The sequence below is a fragment of the Carassius carassius genome, chromosome 36, assembly GCF_963082965.1.
Source record: "Carassius carassius chromosome 36, fCarCar2.1, whole genome shotgun sequence".
Taxonomy (NCBI): Eukaryota; Metazoa; Chordata; class Actinopteri; order Cypriniformes; family Cyprinidae; genus Carassius; species Carassius carassius.
Window position 1 is genome coordinate 5105167 of NC_081790.1, and position 20772 is coordinate 5125938.

The 20772-nt window shown below is 35.7% G+C and overlaps 2 protein-coding genes across 4 annotated transcripts; one reads left to right on the forward strand and one right to left on the reverse strand.

The window, feature by feature from the left end:
- Nucleotides 1–4461: 4461 nt before the first annotated feature.
- Nucleotides 4462–14827, reverse strand: LOC132116980 (protein S100-Z-like). Of its 3 annotated transcripts, none has more exons than XM_059525928.1 (4): nucleotides 14107–14827; nucleotides 9977–10164; nucleotides 9456–9612; nucleotides 4462–4963 (listed from the first exon to the last, which is right to left on the reverse strand). In XM_059525928.1, exons 2-4 carry the CDS (start codon nucleotides 10153–10155, stop codon nucleotides 4787–4789), a joined length of 513 nt encoding a protein of 170 aa, XP_059381911.1. In that variant the 5' UTR covers nucleotides 10156–10164; nucleotides 14107–14827; the 3' UTR covers nucleotides 4462–4786. The 3 variants fall into 3 exon arrangements, with proteins under 3 accessions (XP_059381911.1, XP_059381909.1, XP_059381908.1); XM_059525926.1 differs by having other exon boundaries at nucleotides 14060–14827; XM_059525925.1 differs by lacking the exon at nucleotides 14107–14827 and having other exon boundaries at nucleotides 9977–10362.
- Nucleotides 14828–17105: 2278 nt separating this feature from the next.
- LOC132116979 (cholesterol 25-hydroxylase-like protein 2) lies at nucleotides 17106–20164 on the forward strand. The gene has a single exon (XM_059525924.1). The coding sequence runs from the start codon at nucleotides 17583–17585 to the stop codon at nucleotides 18453–18455; it is 873 nt and encodes a 290-aa protein (XP_059381907.1). The 5' UTR covers nucleotides 17106–17582; the 3' UTR covers nucleotides 18456–20164.
- The last annotated feature ends 608 nt before the right edge of the window (nucleotides 20165–20772 follow it).

Sequence of the window (20772 nt, forward strand, 5' to 3'; positions counted from 1 at the left end):
TAGGACTGTGCACACCCTTTTTCATGCACCACTCTTTTTGCCCCGTTCAAGCACACTGTGACTTCTCCTCCTCCTTTTCTTTGACCCTGGTGTCTGTGGAGAACGGTGATAAATGGCAGGTTCGGTGGGAAGGAGAGCGAGAGGGGGCGTAATCGCTTCCGCTGCTCGTCCTTGTTTCCTCTAGTTTTCTCTTATCGTTGTCACTGGTAAACAGACAGAGCTTCACGGGGCTGGATTTGTCTTTGTGAAGGCCTCTGTTGACGCTAGCATCTCTCTTCTGCAGACGGCTGCAGTGGAGCAGAGGCCTAATCTCAGACACCATCTCCCAGAACTCATTCGCTGATAGCGGCCTCGATGAGCAAACAAAGCCAGTGGGATTATAACCAGAGCGCGGTCGAAGACATAACGCTTCTTTTGCAGCACCACTGGTGAAATAGAGAACCCTTTTTTTTCGAAAACCATATTTTGCTGTATAAAAAGAAGAGCGGAATTCGAATAAGTTCTTCTTTGGTCCTTCAATGGCATGGTTCATAGCATCACACAGTGTGGAAGCCATAATATCCATTTATGGTTCCTTAATGGCTTCATAGACAACTAAAAATGTTTTATGGCATTATATGAAACTTATAAGAAACTGGAATGTTCTTATATTACATGATAGGAACAGAAAAGGGCTCTTCTAAACTAAAATGTTCTTTTATGGTTCTTCTATAACACCACGTGGCATTAAATGTTCTTTTATGACATGATGTTTTAAAGGTTCTTATGTGGCTCATATAAGGAATATCAAATTATTTTCTTGCATCATATGGAACCCATAATATCCATCTATGGTTATTTTATTGCATTATATAGAAGCAAAAATGACCTACAAGAGTTGTTTTGTGTCAGTACGCATTATAAGGAACTGAAAAGTGTTCTTCACATGGAGCCTAAAATGTTCTTTTATGGTTCTTCTAGGTTGCCACATGGAAACCAAGGTTTCTGTTATGACATCATAGAAACTGAAAAGGGTTCGTCATAAGGAACCTAGTATACGTTCTTTCATGGTTCTTCTGTGTTTTCATGTGGAACTGAAAAAGGTTCTTTTGTGGCATGAAATGGAATTTATAAGACCCACAAAAGAGCATATTTATGACATTATGTGGCATCATAGGTAATGTAAATAGGTCTTTTATGGCATATGGAAATGAGGAGAACCACAGAAGAACATTTATGACATGTAAAAATTTTCTTATATGACTCAGTTCTCATAAGACCCAAAGACCCACAAAATAATTTTTAATGACATTTTATGACATCATAGGAAATGTTAAAAGGTAATTTTATGGGATCATATAGATTAACTCCATGAAGTTTTATGGCATCTTACAGAAAGGTTCTTATATGACTGAAGGTAAAGGGGTCCTTCATGAAATCTAAAAAGTTATTTAATGTTTTTATTTATTTATTTTAATCTATGAGATCATTAAGCATCTAATTTTTTAGATGTTCTTCTGTGATATCATATGGAACTTAATGTTCTTCTGGCATTGCATGAATGGCATTTATAGCAATTAAATGTTTTTTCTGTGGTTCCACCATGACAGGAAATCACATCAAATGTAAACTTGAGTCGTTGTGCTGATTCTCTCTTTACCATTCAGCCTGCATATTAACCCGGCCTGTGGGTTGAGAAAGCAAATGTATTGTTAATGATTATGTTGCTGGGTGTTTTGGATAAAGCTTAGCTCTGTACATTTTGAACAGCACATTAATAAACAAACCTCGACGACCCTGCATGAAATGAACTGATGCATAATAGAGAATTTGTATTACTATCTAAACACTAACAGTAAGACATTAAGGTGCAATTTACTCAGCAAGACCTTTCACTCAGGTGTAATGGAAGAGGATACAAATGGAAGGGGGAGAAAAACAAGAAGCAATGATGAATCGCTGAAGAGAAAAAGACAAATAGAATTAGAGGCCATTAAGAGACAACAGATAATTATCACATCTTTGCCATCACTGTCAATCACGGCTGATTTATTCACTGAAAAAAACAACTAGAGAGAGATGGGGAAGGTGCACTCGTGGAGCTTTTATTTATTTATTTACTTTCGGTCTGAAATGTCTCGGGTAACAGCAATCGTCCGGCTCCTGAAGGACGTTTCATAAATAGCAGCATTCTGGCAGTTTATCATGGGATATTACAGGTCGTGTCTCCGCGCTCAGGTTTGCAGTCACGCTCCTCTGACGAGATCTTCATTTGTCCTTTATAAAAATACCCGAGCTGATCGACAGCCCCTGGAAATGAGGTCGTGTATCATTCTTACATCACAAAGCATCATTGTCGACATCACACGCCCTTCCAACTGTGAAACATCAACCGTCCGTTAGAAGAAGACACCTGAAGTCCACTCCAGTCAAAGAGGACGGAGGACAAACGCACGTCAAACGCAGACACTTTAACCTTCAGCCTTTATTTGACCGAGGCGAGATCCACAAACAAGCCTCTTTTACAGGAGGGTCATTATTGCGAAACCAAATGCAGAGACAATGACTTATAATTGAAATAACAAACAAACATATAATGTAAATAATAGAGGCCAAAATAATAATAAGAATAATAATAATACTCTCTCTGAACTTTTCTAACAACATCATAAACCCTCAGTTCAAATATGGTTACTATAAATTATAATCACTCAATTATTTATTATTAATTCATAAAAATACATTTAGTTTCCATTAATATTTTTATACTGTTAAGTATTTAACTGAAATATTTAAAAATCATTTAGGACTATTGCTAATCCAAACAATAATAATATATTTCATGAATAATAAAAATATATATATATAAAAACTAATAAATAAATAATGTATTTATAATTAAAACAAAATATGTATTATTTTGTATTCTATAAATAATGAAAAATGTAATGATTTATTAATAAATAAAAATATAAATAATAAAGGAAAATATTTATTTTATGATTCTATAAATATTAGTTTTAATATTCTAGCTTATTTATTATAAGGCTATAAACTGGGCATGTATTTAAATATTTAACATGGAACATAATAATACATGACAAATATTTATTTTTAGTATTCAAAGGTTATAGAATGGACAACCACCCACCCACCCACACACACACACACACACACACACACACAAACACACATTATTAAATAAATTAATTTATAGATAAATAAATTAAATAAGAAAATATATAATTTCTTTACTCAAATATTTAACTATATTAGTTTATTATTTTTTTTATTTTTTAGGACCTCACTAGCTTATAGATTATACTTCAAAACAACCAGACATTGACAAAAAGCCATAAAAGTTTTATTTTAATCACATTGCATCCAGTCTGTACTGGTCACTGGGCTGAAAAACTGAGTATGATCCTCAGTCGGAAATGTGCACTCATAAAAATCAAACTCTCTTATCCAATAATGTCATAATGCAATTACTGTATGGGGCCTGTTAATTAAAATGACAGTTTACACAGTGCGCTTCATTATTAGCACACTACACTTATCACTGAGTACATGGGACAGAGACGGTAGACGCTCAGGAGAAAGTGCGTCATACAATGAGCCTAGGTCTGGAGAGAATATCAAGTGCTCTGTAGAGAGAAGATGAAGGGACAGACTACAGAAATGAAATGTTTCTGAAGTCATTACTGAAGCACAGCAGTGTTTGGAGGGAAAACAAGACTTCTGGTAAATAACCTGCCTTTTGTCTGATGTATTTCCCAACACAGACACTTCAGACCTATAAGATGGACTATAAAGCACAAGAACATGTGGTTATCCAGTGATGGTTTCACTTCATAGTGCTGATAGCAGAGTGATAAAGTATTATGTGTTCCTGGATCAACATCATTTGAATGGACTAAATTCCTGTCAAACCCCATAACCGTAAAAGTGATAGTTTAAAATTACACCATCATTTACGCAAACTCATGTCATTCAAAAGCTATATTACTTTCTTCTGTGGACAGCAAAAGATGGTGACATTTGGTGAAAATGAAGAACAGCACATCAACACAAAAGTCATGTATCCCACAATGCAATGCTCTTAAATTAACCTATTTACATTGTGATGAATTAACAGATGTTATTTCAGCTGTGTTTGTTAACTTATCGACTTTTTTTTTGTTTGGACTCATAGAAATTAGCGTTTATCACACACACATATAGGTTTAATTGCTAATAATGGTAGTTTTGGTTCAGTTTTTTTTTCATTTTCAATTAGTAGTGCTTCAGCATAAACATTTTTTTTTCAGTTAGTTGCCAAGGAAATAGTTCAAATCTATTTCATTTTAAGTTATTTATCTATAATATATATATATATATATATATATATATATATATATGTGTGTGTACATTTTTTAAAAGCAGTATTCAGTGTATAATGTACATTGCACTTGTGAAATGAGAGAAACGACATGATTGAGCTTAGGTTTTATGATTTAATGAATGAAAAAAACATGAGACGAACATAGAAGCAGAAGACATACACACTATCAGATCCACTGTATTCTACAGATATATGATGATAAAGTCCAGCTTTCAGTTTATAAGTACATCCTATCATTTCAGAAATAAACGTCATTTTAAACAAATTAAATACATAATGAATTATTATTTTTTGGTAAGTTTGCTTTTGATACAAACCAAGGATTGACAGTAAACGGCTAGCATAAGGACGTGCTCTGGTTCATAACAAACGGTTTAACGCATCATAGAGCATTACACGTGCAGTTACTTTCATGCATCTGTTTCATTTGCCTTTCTTTTCATCTTTGCCTTTCTTCTTCTGTTGTTCCTGGAAGAAGTCATTGCATGCAACCGTCAGCGCCGCCACCAGCACCACAAACTCGTTAAAGTCGACCTCGTTATCCTTGTTGGAGTCCAGATCGTTCATGATCTTTTCCACTAGATGGGGGTCCTTCTGAGACTAAACAAAGGCAGATCAAACAAAACAACTCAGCACAGCTTGAAACATATGAATGCCATATTGTGCATTTACACACAAATGATTCTGGTACTGGATGCGGATTAGTCAAAATGTCCTGAAATAGGATATATATTTAATATTTCCATATATATATACAAAATGGATAGTTTCTCCTCTTAAAGTCTGCATGAAATTGAAATTGAAAATTCTTATTTTTTTAATGGAATACTGTAGTGTTTATTATAAATAATTTTATAAATAATTCCGTGCACATCATTATTTTTTTTTAATTCATGTGCCCTCGTAATCTTTAATCTAAAAAATGTTATCTTCCCCTCCCCAAAACGACTCATCTTCTCTTCTGGTCACGAGCTATGGCTGAAGGGCGAAGCTAGAGATGTGAGGGTGAACAGTGGGATAAACCACAGGGAAAACTTTATAGAACTTTATAGAAATCACTGCATTGACCAGTGCTGATGCAAGCCATGGGGGAGTGCACTACCCTTAAAAATTGAAAGGATATAAGGATATTACCACATTACTCTTAGGACATTGCAAACTTAACTTTTTTTTTTACTTAACCAGATGGGGGACACACTCAGTCATTCAGGCAGTCTCTCTCTCTCTCTCTCTCTCTCTCTCTCTCTCTCTCTCTCTTGCGTGCATGTGCTGATTGTCCTCGTCATTGTCTTTCACAATAAATAAAAAATGTATTTATGCTAGGGTGTCAGCGGTGAAACCAGTGGAGAGAAATCCCCCACAACGAACTCAAAACTGGCATTCAGATCTGCCTCCATTTTGTTAGCAACGCACCAACTTCCAACGATCCAGAACGAAATCAAGGCCCGCCCTCTCATTTCAAAAGATGTTTCACTCGGATAGACGTCAGAGTAGAAAAAAAACAAAAAAATCCCTACTTCTGTCTCATGCCGACTTTAACTGTTATAAATTCACTGTAAACCACGGCTTCTTGGTTAAAAAAATATATAAATTATATATATATATATATGTGTAGATATATATATATATGTGTGTGTGTGTTTGTCTGTGTGCACATTTGGCCCCATAATCATCATGCCATCATAACATACTAATATTATTTTTGTATTTAATATTTAATTTAAATAAAAATAAATTATAAAAAAAGACATTACAACAAAAATTAACAAAGTGTTCTATTCAAATAGTGTGAGTATATGTGTGTGTGTGTGTGTATATATATATATATATATATATATATATATATATATATATACTAAATCAAAGTATTCTATTTTTTGATTTTTGTAAATAATATTTATGAATCTATAATAGATATATATATGGTGTACTTCAGAAATTATTAAGATCAGACCCTTTTTCACATTTAATGTGAGTCATGCTAAAATGCTTTTTAAGTTATCTTAATATTTATAAATGAATAATATATATTTGAATTATATTTATTCAAATTTTATCAAAAGGAATACATTTTGATTTAATAAAATATTTCTACTTTTTTTTTTGTAATGTTTTATATAATATGTTTCTCCAGTCTGAATTATTTGATGTATTCAGCTTTTAAACCAGAATAACAATCACACTGATAAAAGCTCTGTGGAACAAGTTCAAATGCACTGCTTTCTTATAGAAATTGCTTAATGATGGGTATATGTTTGTTTTAAACAAGCACTAGTGCTATGTCATTGATACTGATGTGACAGTCTGTTTCCAGACCATTCAAAAAAGATCATCAGATCCATCTCATGGATGTTCATCCGTCTATTCTGACATTCGTTCCATGTGAGCACTATTGGGCAAAACCCAGTGTCTGTTCTTCCCAGTGGTGATTCTGGTAACCATCAGCCTGTGGCTACACTGTATGTGTGTATCTGAGTGTGTGTGTGTGTGTGTGTGTGGTTAACACATGAAGCCACCAGACACAGTTTAACATCTCACTCATTACACTTTGTGCCTCCTAACGTTACAGTACACACTCCCTGGAGAGCGTGTGTGTGTAGTGGCGAGGGAGAGGTGCGAATCTATATTGGGCTGTGTTCCAGCCAGTAATTGATGATGCGTAAGCAACAGCCTCCTTCTGATGATGCGTACACAGCTGAGACCCACATCTCACGAAAACACGGCCAGCTCATATTTCATCCCAAAAATTAAATGAAGAAAATAAGAAATGATATTACATAACCAAAAAAGCCTGTTTTTTGAACCATTAAAATTTTGTTGCTTTGAGACGTTATTTGCATGACAATTAAGCACATTTGTCCTCATAATGCTAATGCAATCAAAACATTTTACTTTGCAGTTTTCTTTTTTCCAGTTGCATTTAACTGTATCATTAGTATAAATTAGCATAATGTTTAAAACTATTATCTATCTATCTATCTATCTATCTATCTATCTATCTATCTATCTATCTATCTATCTATCTATCTATCTATCTATCTATCTATCTATCTATCTATCTATCTATCTATCTATCTATCTATCTATCTATCCACATCTCTGTATTTTTATGTAAACATTTTACAGCTTTATGCTGAACATTCTTAATTATTTGTTATTATTAAATGTATTTAAACATTTTTAAACTATAATATTTATAATAAACTATAAACTAATAAACTATAAAATGTATTCATTTTTGCTTTAAAATAATGAGAATGTGAATTTTTACATGAATGAATGAATACATAATGCAAAACTCCTAATAGTCCTAAAAATAGGCTTTTTCTGCAGCAATTTATTTGTTTAATTACTAAAAATAGTATTCGTTTAAAATAAATAATGATAATAATGAAAATAAAATAAAATAAAATAAAATAAAAACAATACCAATTAATTAAAATTTTGGTATGAATATGATCTAGTTGTATTCTTTACAGATTTATAAGATTCACTCAAAGAGGGACGAGAGGCAACATATTCTCCTCTTGAGACACACACACACACACACACACACACTGCTCATATCCCCAAAGATCTGCATGAATGCATCACAGAGACACACCAGGATGCTGTTTGACCCAAGCGCTGTTTTCCTGAACTTTTGTCTCATTGAGATTCAGATAAAGTTTCCTAATCATGAAAGGGGGCAGTTTTATGGAACGATATTGTATCTGATGAGAAAGGAATAATTCATTTAATGCATTTCCTCAGATTTTTAGCCGGTTTACCAAGTGGCCTGTCCCAGTGTGAGAGCTGGAATTACACGCCTGTGTACACAGGAAATGAATTCATCACAAACACAGTAAACAACATGAAACGTTTTTTGCAAAATTAACCAAATCATTATCACTAATCAACACACTGTAGCCAAAAACTCACTCAAACGCTCATGTATTAATGCATAGAGTAAGAGCAGGGTATGTGCTGCATTTCAAGATGAGATTGCAAATCTTAATAGATGGCATTAAAGTATTCTGTATGGTTGACTAAGCAGTCAGTGAGGTGATGTTATGGGCTGTTTTCTTGATGGAAAGAGAGGGTTTTGAACACCACGCTAAGAGATTTCCCTCTTGCTGTCTTTGTATGTGTTCATATAACAACTATAATGTCATATGAAATCAAAAGATTACATGTGATTTAAATTCATTTTCTGATGAGAAAACTAAGTTAAACCTCAATTTCCATAAATGCTTGCAACAAACTTTTTTTTTTCATTTGTCCATAGCTTAATACTTTTTTTTTTTCATTTGTCCATAGCTTAATAAATTTGCTTAATACAAATCCAAAATAAATCTTGATTATGAAAAATATTTTTTTTCTTTGTCAGGTAACTTGCTTATTTTATTAATTGAATAAATGTTTAAAGTCATTATTAATGACTTTATTATTAAGAATATCTTTTAATTTAGTAAAATATTTATAATTTTTTTTTAAATAATAATATTATATTGTATATATTCTATTTATCAATTAAATAATTGAAAAACAAACAAACAAAGTATATATACATATATATACATAGTATACCAAATAAATTAAGTAAAAAAAAAATATTTCATGTGAAATATTTTCAATATTTCCTTGCCGCTGTCGCCTCTGGCTTGCTTAGTTGGGGACACTTCATCTACAGCGATATCGTTGACTTGATTGCAAATAAATGCACATACACTATTTAATTGAACAGAGACGACATAACTGAATTCAATAATGAACTGCCTTTAACTATCATTTTTTCATTATTGACACTGTTTTCCTAATGAATGTTGTTCAGTTGCTTTGACGCAATGTATTTTGTTTAAAGCGCTATATAAATAAAGGTGACTTTGACTTTGACTTTGACTTTATGTAATAATAATACATATATTTAATTCCATTTTATTGTACATTATTGTACATTCTTATAAATGTCTTATAAATGCTTTTCCAGTTTGGATTAAGATTAGTATTCATCTTACAATACAGGCCCAGCTCCTAACAAATGAACTCTGATAAAAGCCAGATCTATTTAAGCTAAGCTTTGAAATTAGTTGTGAATGTTCTGATGGCTAACCGTGAGGAAGTCGGTGAGTTCGCTGTTGAGAAGTTCCTTCAGCTCTCCTTTACTGAGTTTGTATTTGTCTCCCTCGCTCCCCGAGTAGTTGTGAAAGACGGTGATGAGCGCATCCATGGCTCCCTCCAGTTTACTGGGCATTACTGCTGCAGAGCACCTGTGGAGCAGACAGGAGACACGTCCAGTTCAGACTGACCTGCTGCTTGTCATGCATAAGTATTTCGTGGCCATAATTACAAACAATCTTTTCAAAAGTATCACAGTATTTTTTACTGGACATAGCAGCATGTCAATACTAGGGCAACAAAATATACAGTAATAATCATTCAGTACCAAGATGCAAATCAAAGTGCAATCCCTCTCCAAAGGTACTCCCACAGCCAAGTTACCAATTTTGCAAGGTTAAAAACCATTTTAAAAATACAAACTTAATTTTTGTTAAAAATTTTAAGTTATTAGACATCTTTGAAATATTAACTGAGGTCTAAAGGTTTGCTGGTGAACAGAAAAATGTGTTTTACCTCGTTGAGAGCTGAGAAGTGAAGTTCTGTGTGTTGGTGAACAAGCTCTTTTCAGTGGTGGATGAAGTTGTTTTTGAGTAACCTGTGCAGGAAGGACCCTCCTCTGTTGTCGTGACGATGTATGATAGCTCAGGTGTTGCACCATAGTAACCCTGTGACCTCAGTCCGCACCCTTTCATAAACCTGCACTGAAAACACACTCCAAATAAAAGAGTAGTGGCCTCCCGAGAGCCTTCCACACACACACACACACACACACACACACACACACACACACACACACACACACACATAGAGCCTATGCAGAAATTTACTTTATGAGCCATTTTTGCTCAATGTCTTTTAATCTACTGATGTTTTCCTGATTTTAGATGGGTGTTTTCATCACATTGCTGAACCATGATACGTTAAAGGGATACTCCACCCCAAAATGAAAATTTTGTCATTAATCCCTTTATGTATTAATCAACGTTATGTTGAACCACTGATGGCAGATGGACTATTCTGATGATGCTTGTCATACTTTTCTGGACCTTGACAGTGTAACTTACTTGGCAGTCAATTGGACAGTCACAAGCCTCCCAGTTTTCATCCAAAATATCTTAAACTGTGTTCCGAAGACGAACAAAGCTTTTACGGGTTTGGAACGACATGGGGGTAAGTGATTAATGACAAAATATTTATTTTGGAGTGGAGTAACCTTTTAACATCACAAACAAAGTTTCCAAATATTTTCTCTTCATTGTTCTCAATTCAACATTTTGGAATTTTTGAAACAGATAACAGAGGTGCCATTTTCTCTTAAAATAAATGACCATAATCTGTTATATAATGTTATGACATCTTTTCATTATCATTCTGAAGATTGGAGTCTTATTAAATACATTTTTATTTTTAAATGTTGAACTGCTCTTGTCTGAAATAAATGTGTCACTGCTTCCACAGAAAATATGAAGCAGCACAACTGTTTATGACATTGATAATAATAAGAAATGTTTCTTGAATAGCAACTGAGCATATTACATAGAATGATTTCTGAAGGATCATGTGACACTGAAGACTGGAGTAATGATGCTGAAAATTGAGATTTGCATCATAGGAATAAATCACATTTTACAATATATTCGAATAGGAAATAGTATTTTAAATAATAATATTTCACAATTTTACTGTTTTTGTACATTATTTTGGATCAACTTGCCGCATTGGCGTTCAAAAGAAACTCATAAAAGATGTTACCGACCCCAAACATTTACTAGGCTAATTAACTATCTTAACCAGCAAGACATTCTTGGTCAACCTGCTTAATCAGAAAGATGCTGGTTGACAGCACCAACCCATCTATAGCAAACAAACCAAGAAATTCATGCTTTTAAAGAGTGAAATAAAGTAGAACAGAAGCTAGAAAAATAGAAACCTTTAAAAGAGAAAGTAATTTTAAAAAGAACTTATTTATAGGAAATGCCTTTGTGATTATGTTGATGGAGATGGCATGACATTTTGGGAGCTAGAAAGGGCAGAGGCCCCCAGGCGTCTCTGGGACCCCACATGGGGCCTCTGTAAACTGCCTGCCCCAAGTCAAAAGGGCCCACCCCTGTGTGTCAATACGGATGGAGTCGTGGAATCTGACATCTCACATGATTTGATTTCATTGATGTCCACAGCACAAATGGTAGGTTTAATTAAATATGATTGGGGGAAGCTTTCCTTATCCTATGTCCCTCTAAAAGTGTTTCATCAGCATCTCTGTCATAGATGCATAAAAAAGCTCTAATTCTGGTCATTAAGTCATTGCAACTAATCACATAACAAGGCCTATTACCTCTGTCTGGGGAATGAGAGAGTGAGCGAGAGAGAAGATAAGAGACTATTATTAAGATTCTGTACTTGGCTTATCACTTGACTGGAGCTCATTTATTTAATCATGTGATTATTAGTGATTCATAGTACTAGAAGACCAGTACTAGAATCTGAACGCAGATGGAGAGAGAAGGATATGCTTTATGGTTGCGTTTTTTCAGTTGTGATATACAGTACATAGGGTTAATTAAGGATAACTGGGCCATTTCCCCACTCAGTCACCACAATGGCAAAAAGCATCCCTATTTGCCTGAATTCTCCTCTTATGGTTGGGCATATGTGGCTTAAGGCCCGTTCACACAAAGAACAAAAGCTATAATCATGACTATATTATCTTCAACATGATAGCATTGTGTTTATTAGAAGTTTGCAGCTCAGTTTTGTTGTCTGCAGCATTAAAAGTGTATTTCTGTGACTTTGAAGCATGCTACATTTAAGCGAGTGGAATTCACTGTTGTAAATGTATCACAGTGGTTAGCTGTAAATATGCATTTGTTGCGGCTCTTTTCACGAATTTCATACCTGCTCAACATTCACCTAAAACAATTGTTTGTGGAGAATGCTGGAAAGAAATAAAGGCCATTCGCCATATTATTAAGTATACTATTCTGAAACTGATTCTGACTGTCGCTTATGAAAATTAACCATGGTTTTATTAGACCTATAGGAAAAGTGTAGTAACCATGTTTTTTTTTGGCATATTGACCACCATTTGTATAACCACAGTTTTACCATAGTTAAGCTATGGCTAAAGTGTAGCAAAACCATGGTTAAGTTGTGATTGCCATTGTTTAACTACCATAACCATGCTTTAATTGTAGTAAAACTAGTTTTTTTTTGTTTTTTGTAAGAGGTGGCTATAGTGTTATTATGATGGGGGCTTCCCTTTGGGTAAGTTTTAAAGGCCTAGGTTAAGTTATCATAGTGTGAACAGGATAGTTGTTATTCACAGTCAGTGTAAACCGGACGTTTTGTTCTGTTCTTTCTGCATGATTGTCTGGTTCAGCTTGTTCAGAAAGCTTCAGTGCTTCGATTGGAAAATCCAGTAGCATCCTCCAAGCAAAGGCGTTTACGTCACGACTATTATTGCTCGAAGGAACAGGACTTGATGACGTACACAGCATTCTTGTTTTCCTAAAACTATACTATTAATCCCATGGAGTTACTCTTAGTTAAAAGAACTTCAAACCTAAGACTATTAATTTGTGCATATCAATATTTATTTAATATTGCGTTCCGGACAGTTTTACTTCCTGTAAAAGATGATCTTTCTTTCTCTCCAAGGATGAAGTCAAGTCTATTTTTTACTCCTGATCTCACCTGAGGGAGAGCAGAGGGGGGTGTCAGGACGAGGCTCAGGTGTGTTTCACCCCCAGCCCTCCAAGCTAAAAGTGTTTTCCGTTCATTGAGATGATGAAACGTTTCCCTTCTAAGTAGGCTACTGTGTGAATTAGAGTTAGGAAACCTATTGAATTTTTCTGTTCTTGGAGGCCAATTACACTTATAGTCACACACAAATCAATAATATGTTAAAATGATGTCTCAGTATTCATATTACTGCAGTTGTCTAAACACCATTAAAGTAAACAGCACAACATGCTAGTTTCATCACATCTTGAGAAGACAGGCAGCTCCTTGTGAGCTGCTGTTTTAATGGCAATGTGTTTCTGACCTCTAGTGGCTCAGCTTTGGTAATACCAGTGATAGTTCAGTATCCTTGAGATACTTTGGAAAGTTGTATTCAAATTTTGAATTGGACACAACTGACACTACCATTCAAAGTTTGTGGCCCATTAGATTTAAAAGAAATGTTTTTAAAAGAAGTCTCTTATGCTCACCAAGGCTGCATTTATTTGATCAGTATACATTACAAACTGTAATATTGTGAAGTATTATTACAATTTAAAATATAATAACTGATTTCTATTTTAAATGTAATTTATTCCAGTAATGTAAAGCTGAATTTTCTTTACTCCAGTGTTGCATGATCTTTCAGAAATGTGCCGATTTGCTGCTCAAGAAACAAACCAGTTATCAAGTGCATAAAGGCTGTTCATCTACAAAGGCACTCTATTTTGCCAGGTAAGATAATTTGCTCCCATAACTAACCTAATTTAACAACCCAATTCTCGCAAAAGTAATCTGTACAGGTAAATAAATATTGCGACAGGTCTGTTGCCGTGTAAATACCTAAACAACAAATGTGAAATGTCTGTATCATACTGCATGTTATGTAAGAGCTTGCAGGCTCTTGTTTATCGACAACTCACTGCAACCAGATGATGATGAACTATTCGAGCAGCTACAGGACCGGACAGCTAATCCTGGTGCTCCTGAAGGCTTTTCCCAGCAATTCAAGCAAGCTGAAACCTCCGTCAAGCTGTAGTGGCTTTGACTGAGCATCTGTGATAAGAAACAATGCCAGTTCAAGTTTTACCAGAACACAAAATACTGAAAACTTCACTTTATATGTTAAAGGAATAGTACTCACCCCCAGGTCATCTGAGATATACATGAGTTTGTTTTTTCATATGAGAATAAGCATTACATAACATAAGCATTACATCAATGGATCCTCTGCAGTGAATGGGTGCCGTCAGAATGAGAGTCCAAACAGCTGATAAAAACATCACAATAATCCACACCTTTCCTGTCCATCAGTTAAATCTTTTGAAGTGAAAAGCTGCCTGTTTGCTAGAAACAACTTCAAGACATTTTTGACTTCAAACCATTGCTTCTAGCTGAAATACAACTCCTCTGTCCATAATATTAATTTCTCCAGTGAAAAAGTTGTATTGTCTGAATCAGGAGAAAAATATGCACAGATCAAGCACACTTTACAACTGTCCAACAGTTTTAAATGAATACATTGGCAGATTTTGAAATGAGAGGCTAACAGTGGATAGTCTTATGTTATTTAAGTTATGTAATGCTCAATTTATCTAAATCCATTCCAATAAAGAAATAAACTCAGATGGCCTGAGAGTGAGTAAATTCTCATTTTTGTGTGAACTATTTCTTTAATGCAAAAACATGCATACATTGTTATGCATTATAAAGGAAAAACTGACTTGAAAATTAAATCTACTTATTTCAAACCTGCATACATTTTATTTGATATAACAATAAATAATATATTTTATACTTCATATGTTCTTGCAGTAATACACAGTAAATGCAAATTAATCACTACAATTTATATGCACTGATATGAATAGCTTACATCATGTCAGTTAAAAGCTACCTTTAAGCATTAACACACTGCATCTCATGTCAATCAGCCTGTAAGTGACTCATAAAAATTCACATTTTTATTCAGTGTTTGTATCCAGCCTTTCACACAGATTTCTGTCATTTATTCATGCATCCTGTACTAACAATTAGTTTATAGATATATACACTAAAAACAAATAATACAAATTCAAAAATTCTGTTGTCTCTATCATGGAGGATTTTTTTTCTTTTCTTTTTCTTACTTTTTTTTGCCTGAGAAAGTGGATCATTAATGACTCCACAGAGACCAGCTCTGCCCTGTCCTGCTCTCAGATTCTTGGACACCCAACTGCAACTTCCTGGTCTGAAAAACATCAAAATATAAACAAGGGCTTTTTTTATCTCTGTGAAGGCCTGTCAGAAAAGCTATGATTAATGAGAGACAGAAAGAGGAAAAGCGAGAGAAACTAGGGTGCACAGTAGTGATGCGCGGGTCGTCCCATAACCAGCGGGCCCGGGTCGGGTTGGGGCGGGTTAAGAAATTGCCACTTTATTACTGGGCGGGTTGGGGCGGGTCACTAAAAACAAAATTTTTAAAAATTAATTTATGTTTCATGGAATTTAGTGGTGGAAATTTTGATTCTTTCAAGAGATTCGTTGATTTTCAGTTCGTTCACCAAAATGATTCATTCACTGATTCGTTCAGTGACCATTTCTTCATATTACACAAATACGCCAGTAGTTGGCGAAAAAGAGTGTCTTGTTATGTCTTAAGTCAACGAACGTACTTGTGACAAAAACTGATTTGGCTTTATTAGTGTGTGCATGATCGAGTTTTTAAATTTTAAGTATTTTTTAAAGTAGAAGATCGTCTTAGTTCACTACATTCAACAAGTCACATGCTCTGTCACATTTTGAGTAACTCTTTTTGACAGGATGAAACAGTTCACAGAGTTGTTCACGATATGCGCATGCGCTGTTAATAGCGCCGCACTCGCGCGCTGCTGTGGGAGGAACTTCATTGAACGAGAAATTAGTCTTTTACTGTCTATGGTCAGTAGATTACGTCAACGAGAACGATTCGTTCACCTAAAAGATTTGTTCACGAACGAACCATCATAGTGTAATTACCTATAGCCTATATTGATAAGGTTACGATACTAAGGCCTAAGTAGCAACATAACTTCCGTGATGTCCCCATGCGCGGGGCGGGTCGGGGCGGGTCAAGAAATTTTACTTTATTTGCGGGGCGGGCTGGGGCGGGCTGGGGCGGGCCAAATAATTTCAGAAATGCGGGACCCGCGCATCACTAGTGCACAGGCCTACTCATCTTTATACAGAGAATATTAATGGATATGTTGTGTAATGTCAAGTTATGTTAGTGTCATGGTAATTAATTAATTAATCCTGAAATCCTGTAATGTTGAGGTCAGTTGCTATATACAGTGTGCTTCAACATCCACCTGTTACACAAATACAACTTAAAGCAGTTAAAGGAACAGGTCAGCTAAAACAAAAATAGTCGATTTTCTCAATTCATGACTCAAGTCATTTTTTACTGTTATTTTATTATGGTTTGTATTATTATTATTATTATATTTATTTATATTTTGAATCAAATTTTCAATTTCAATAACATAACATTTAAAATAATAATAATAATAAAAATCAATTATAATTTAAAATGTATATTTTAAAAAATATATATATTTAGCATTTTTAAATTTTAACTATTTTTAAAGTATATTATTTTCATTTGTAATTTACATTAATTATATATTTTTACAACTAATATTGTTTAATTTTATTCAAGCTTTATTTCAGTTAATAAAAACAAGGACCCAAATGCCGTGCAAGAGATGTTTAGCAAAGTGACTCACTGCTAAATGCATAAAATCTGAAAAAAAACACATAAATTGTTATTGACAATAGGTGGCTGTGCAAATTCAAATTCAGTTTGAAATTCAAATTCAAACTTGATTGCGGTTCTTGCATAAATAAATTCACACCGCAGAACGAATAATTACATTTAAATTCGAATTGCAAAATTTTGCGCATCATTTGAACTACAATGTATCAATGAATCAATGTCCATCTGTGTATATATTAAAACTAAATGCAGTGCAGATGATTCAAATCAAATAGACACTTCACGGATTATTGAGACATCTCAGCATTTTTCTTCCCACCTCTAGGTCAGAAATGAGTAGAGCAGGAACGTTTCAGTTGGATTTATCCTCGAACTAACAATGAAAAGAGCGTCCACACACAGACACACACACCATACCAGAAGAGGAGCGTGGGGGGTGGGGGGGGTGGGAGAGAGAGAAATGCTACAGATGCAGGAGGTGGTGCTTGGACACATTTTAGAGGCGTAAAGGCCTGCCTCATTTGGCGCAGATCAGATCTTTTACAAAAAGCCACATCCAGCACTCAAAACAAGAGAAAGTCGCCGCCGGCTGCTGCCAGCATCCTCATCCCACTGCAGGAGTAACAGCAGCCTGACTGTTGCATCAACAACACATAGCTGGACATGAATACCGGCGGTCTGCGTGGCATTCTGGACATCAGCAACACAACCTGGGCTCTGTCGGAGCGCTCCGTGCTGCAGCCCATGTGGGATTACCTTCAGCAGAACCACGAGAGCACCTTACGCTCTCCGCTGTTTCCCGTCATCCTCTCGGTGTCCATGTACCTGGTGCTGGTGTTCTTCTACACAGTGCTGGACCTGCTCGCACCTACCTGGCCCTCCATCCAACGCTTCCAGATCCAACAGGACCGCACTGTCACCTGGTCCAACATCGGCTCCACTTTGGCACTCACCACCTACAACCATCTGCTCTACATCTTCCCCGCTGCCATAGCCCAGTGGCTCTGGCGGCCGCCCGTGCCGCTGCCCCGCGAGGCGCCCACGCTCACCGCCTTCTTGCTGGGAATCGTGGGCTGCACCGTGGTGTTCGACTTCCAGTACTACTTGTGGCACCTCCTGCATCACCGCATTGGCTGGCTCTACCGCACCTTCCATGCACTCCACCACCAGTATCGCCAAACCTTCAGCCTGGTTACGCAATACTTGTCCGCTTGGGAGCTCTTCAGCGTTGGCTTCTGGACCACCGTGGATCCTTTGCTCCTCCAGTGCCACTGTCTCACCGCCTGGGCGTTCATGCTCTTTAACATCTGGGTGTCAACTGAGGACCACTGTGGGTACGACTTCCCTTGGGCAATGCATCGTCTGGTTCCCTTCGGCCTTTGGGGTGGAGCGCTGCGGCACAATGCTCACCATCAGCAGCCGGGCACCAATTTTGCACCTTTCTTCGCCCACTGGGACTGGCTGGGGGGAACCGCAACCATGCCGGCTCCTGTAAAGACAAAAACACAGAAAGAAAGGGACGAAAAGGAAGCCTGAGGCTCTGCTTTCCATTTCACACCCTCGCTCTCATCTCTCTCTTCACTCCATCTGTCCCGCCCTGTCTCGCATGTTCCCCGTCTCTATTCATCTTCTCCCTGAACTGCAGATCAAGTGTCTTACTAACAAACCAGTAGAGAAGCAAACAGCACATTACCGGCAAAAGTGTCCTGCTCCTTGAATGTACAAAGTATCTTTTCTAGCAAATCTATTTTTCTAAATAATAATAATAATAAAAAAAACTCTTTAGCATTTGATGGCCAATTAGTGGAGTTTTGTGGCATATCTCAGGTTTGTAGTTTTGGCCTAATGTCTTTCAAAACGATGATGTGTGTTCAAAATGGCTTGTATTCCAATGCTTGTTATTGTAATTTGACATTTTTTACTAAACTCAGGTCAATAAAATGCTGTTTTGTTTGTTAAGTTTACCTTCAGCTGTGTTGATATGCATTTGAGGATGCCTTGCAACCTATGGATTACTCAAAAAAAAAAAAAATACACACACACACACTGACCATTATAAATGTTAGAAAAGAGGAGCGTATGAAGTAACTTTGCATGTTGGCTGACACAGTTGGCTCACTGTGATTGCTAGAAAGAACTAAGACTACTTACATAATCATCCCTGCTGCTGTTTACATTTGCTAATATAAATTCAAAATGTTCAACAGCACGAGTAATTTTGAGCCTGATAATTGGGTTGACATAGTCATTGAAAAGTTTAAGGCACAATTTACTCAGCCTAATGTCATTCCAACTTTGTATTACTGTCTTTCTTTCATGAAACATAAAATTAGATGTTTGCCAGAATGTCCGAGCTGCTCTTCCAGCGAAAGTGGATAGTGATTTAGTTGTAAAATCAAGACAAAATGCACAACATTTCATGACTTCTGAAGCCATACAGTATATGTGTTTGACAAACGGACCAAAGTTTAAGCCACCAGAGCGCTTAAGATATGTTTACTTTAAAACTGATGCATCATTCCTGGTTGTTCATCACTGAGGCTTAATACTATCTGTTCTTGAATGTCACATGACCAATCAAGTAAAAAAAAAAAGTGACTGTATATAACATTGGAGAACTGCATAAGGTATTAAAGGAATAAGTCATACATATGTCATAATTTACTTACTGTTATTCCAACGTTTTGTTCAATGAAACAATCTGATGTTTGAGCTGCTCTTACAGTGGAAATAGATAGTTTTATACTGCCAAGTTGTAAAAAAAAGAGACTCCATTAAATATGAGTTTTGCACTTTATTTTTTCTTTTCACTTTTTGATATATCATGCCAAGTGGTATGTTATGAAGGCTGAACAACATTGGTTGACACTTGAGAACTGCATTAGGCTTAAAGAGACCCAAAATGAGCCAAAAATGTGACACCTTCATGACATTCCAACTCTATTTCCTTCTTACTTCCATGAAACACAACATGAGACATTCGGCAGAATATCTGAGCTGCTCTTCCACTGAAACTACATGGTGATTTATTCTGCCAGGCTTTAAAAACAAAAGACAAAAAAGCACCATAAATTGATAGTTGTGCACCATATTACGAGACTTCTGAAGCCATACCATAGATTTGTGTCCAAAAGAGAGCTCTAAAAAATCTCATTAGCAATTATGGTAAATATAAAAAGGCACTTTTTTACATATTGGATGCTAATGTTATATTGGTTCTCATATATCACCTAATAAAATCATGCTATGGCAAGTTTAATAAAAAGTAAATTTAATATTTAGCTATTTTTCGACAAACAAGATATTTTAAAGAACGCCAGAAATATTTTTTCTTCACACTACGGTATCAAATGGCTTCCGTAGACTTGGAATATAAAGTATGATTCATGTGGATTTTTTTTATTGTATTAAAATTACAATAGGGGAGCATAAATTAAGAAAAATAAATGTATAAATGTGTTTACACTTTATGATATGGATGTCCAACCGGCCTGAACATACGCCACAGCATGCATTGTTTGTTTTCAGCCATCATTCGGTTCTATGCCACGCTGTTATTTGACAGTTTTACATAAGAGAAGCCCATAGAGAATCTGGGCTGAGATCAGTCTACAGCCAAAGCGGAGAGGCAATGCTAATTAATCATCTTCTCTTTCAGCCTCCTACTGATCCCTCTGGCACATGGAGAATAGCTCCCCATGCTTTAAAAGAGAGCGAGAGAAAGAGAAATTCAGATCAAGTTGGCTTATGACACCAGGAACGGAACAATTTCTGATATGATTCAGATTTTTTCAGTTTAAGATATCAGCGTGCAATGTCATAGAACACAGATGACCTTTCGCAAAGGGGGCGG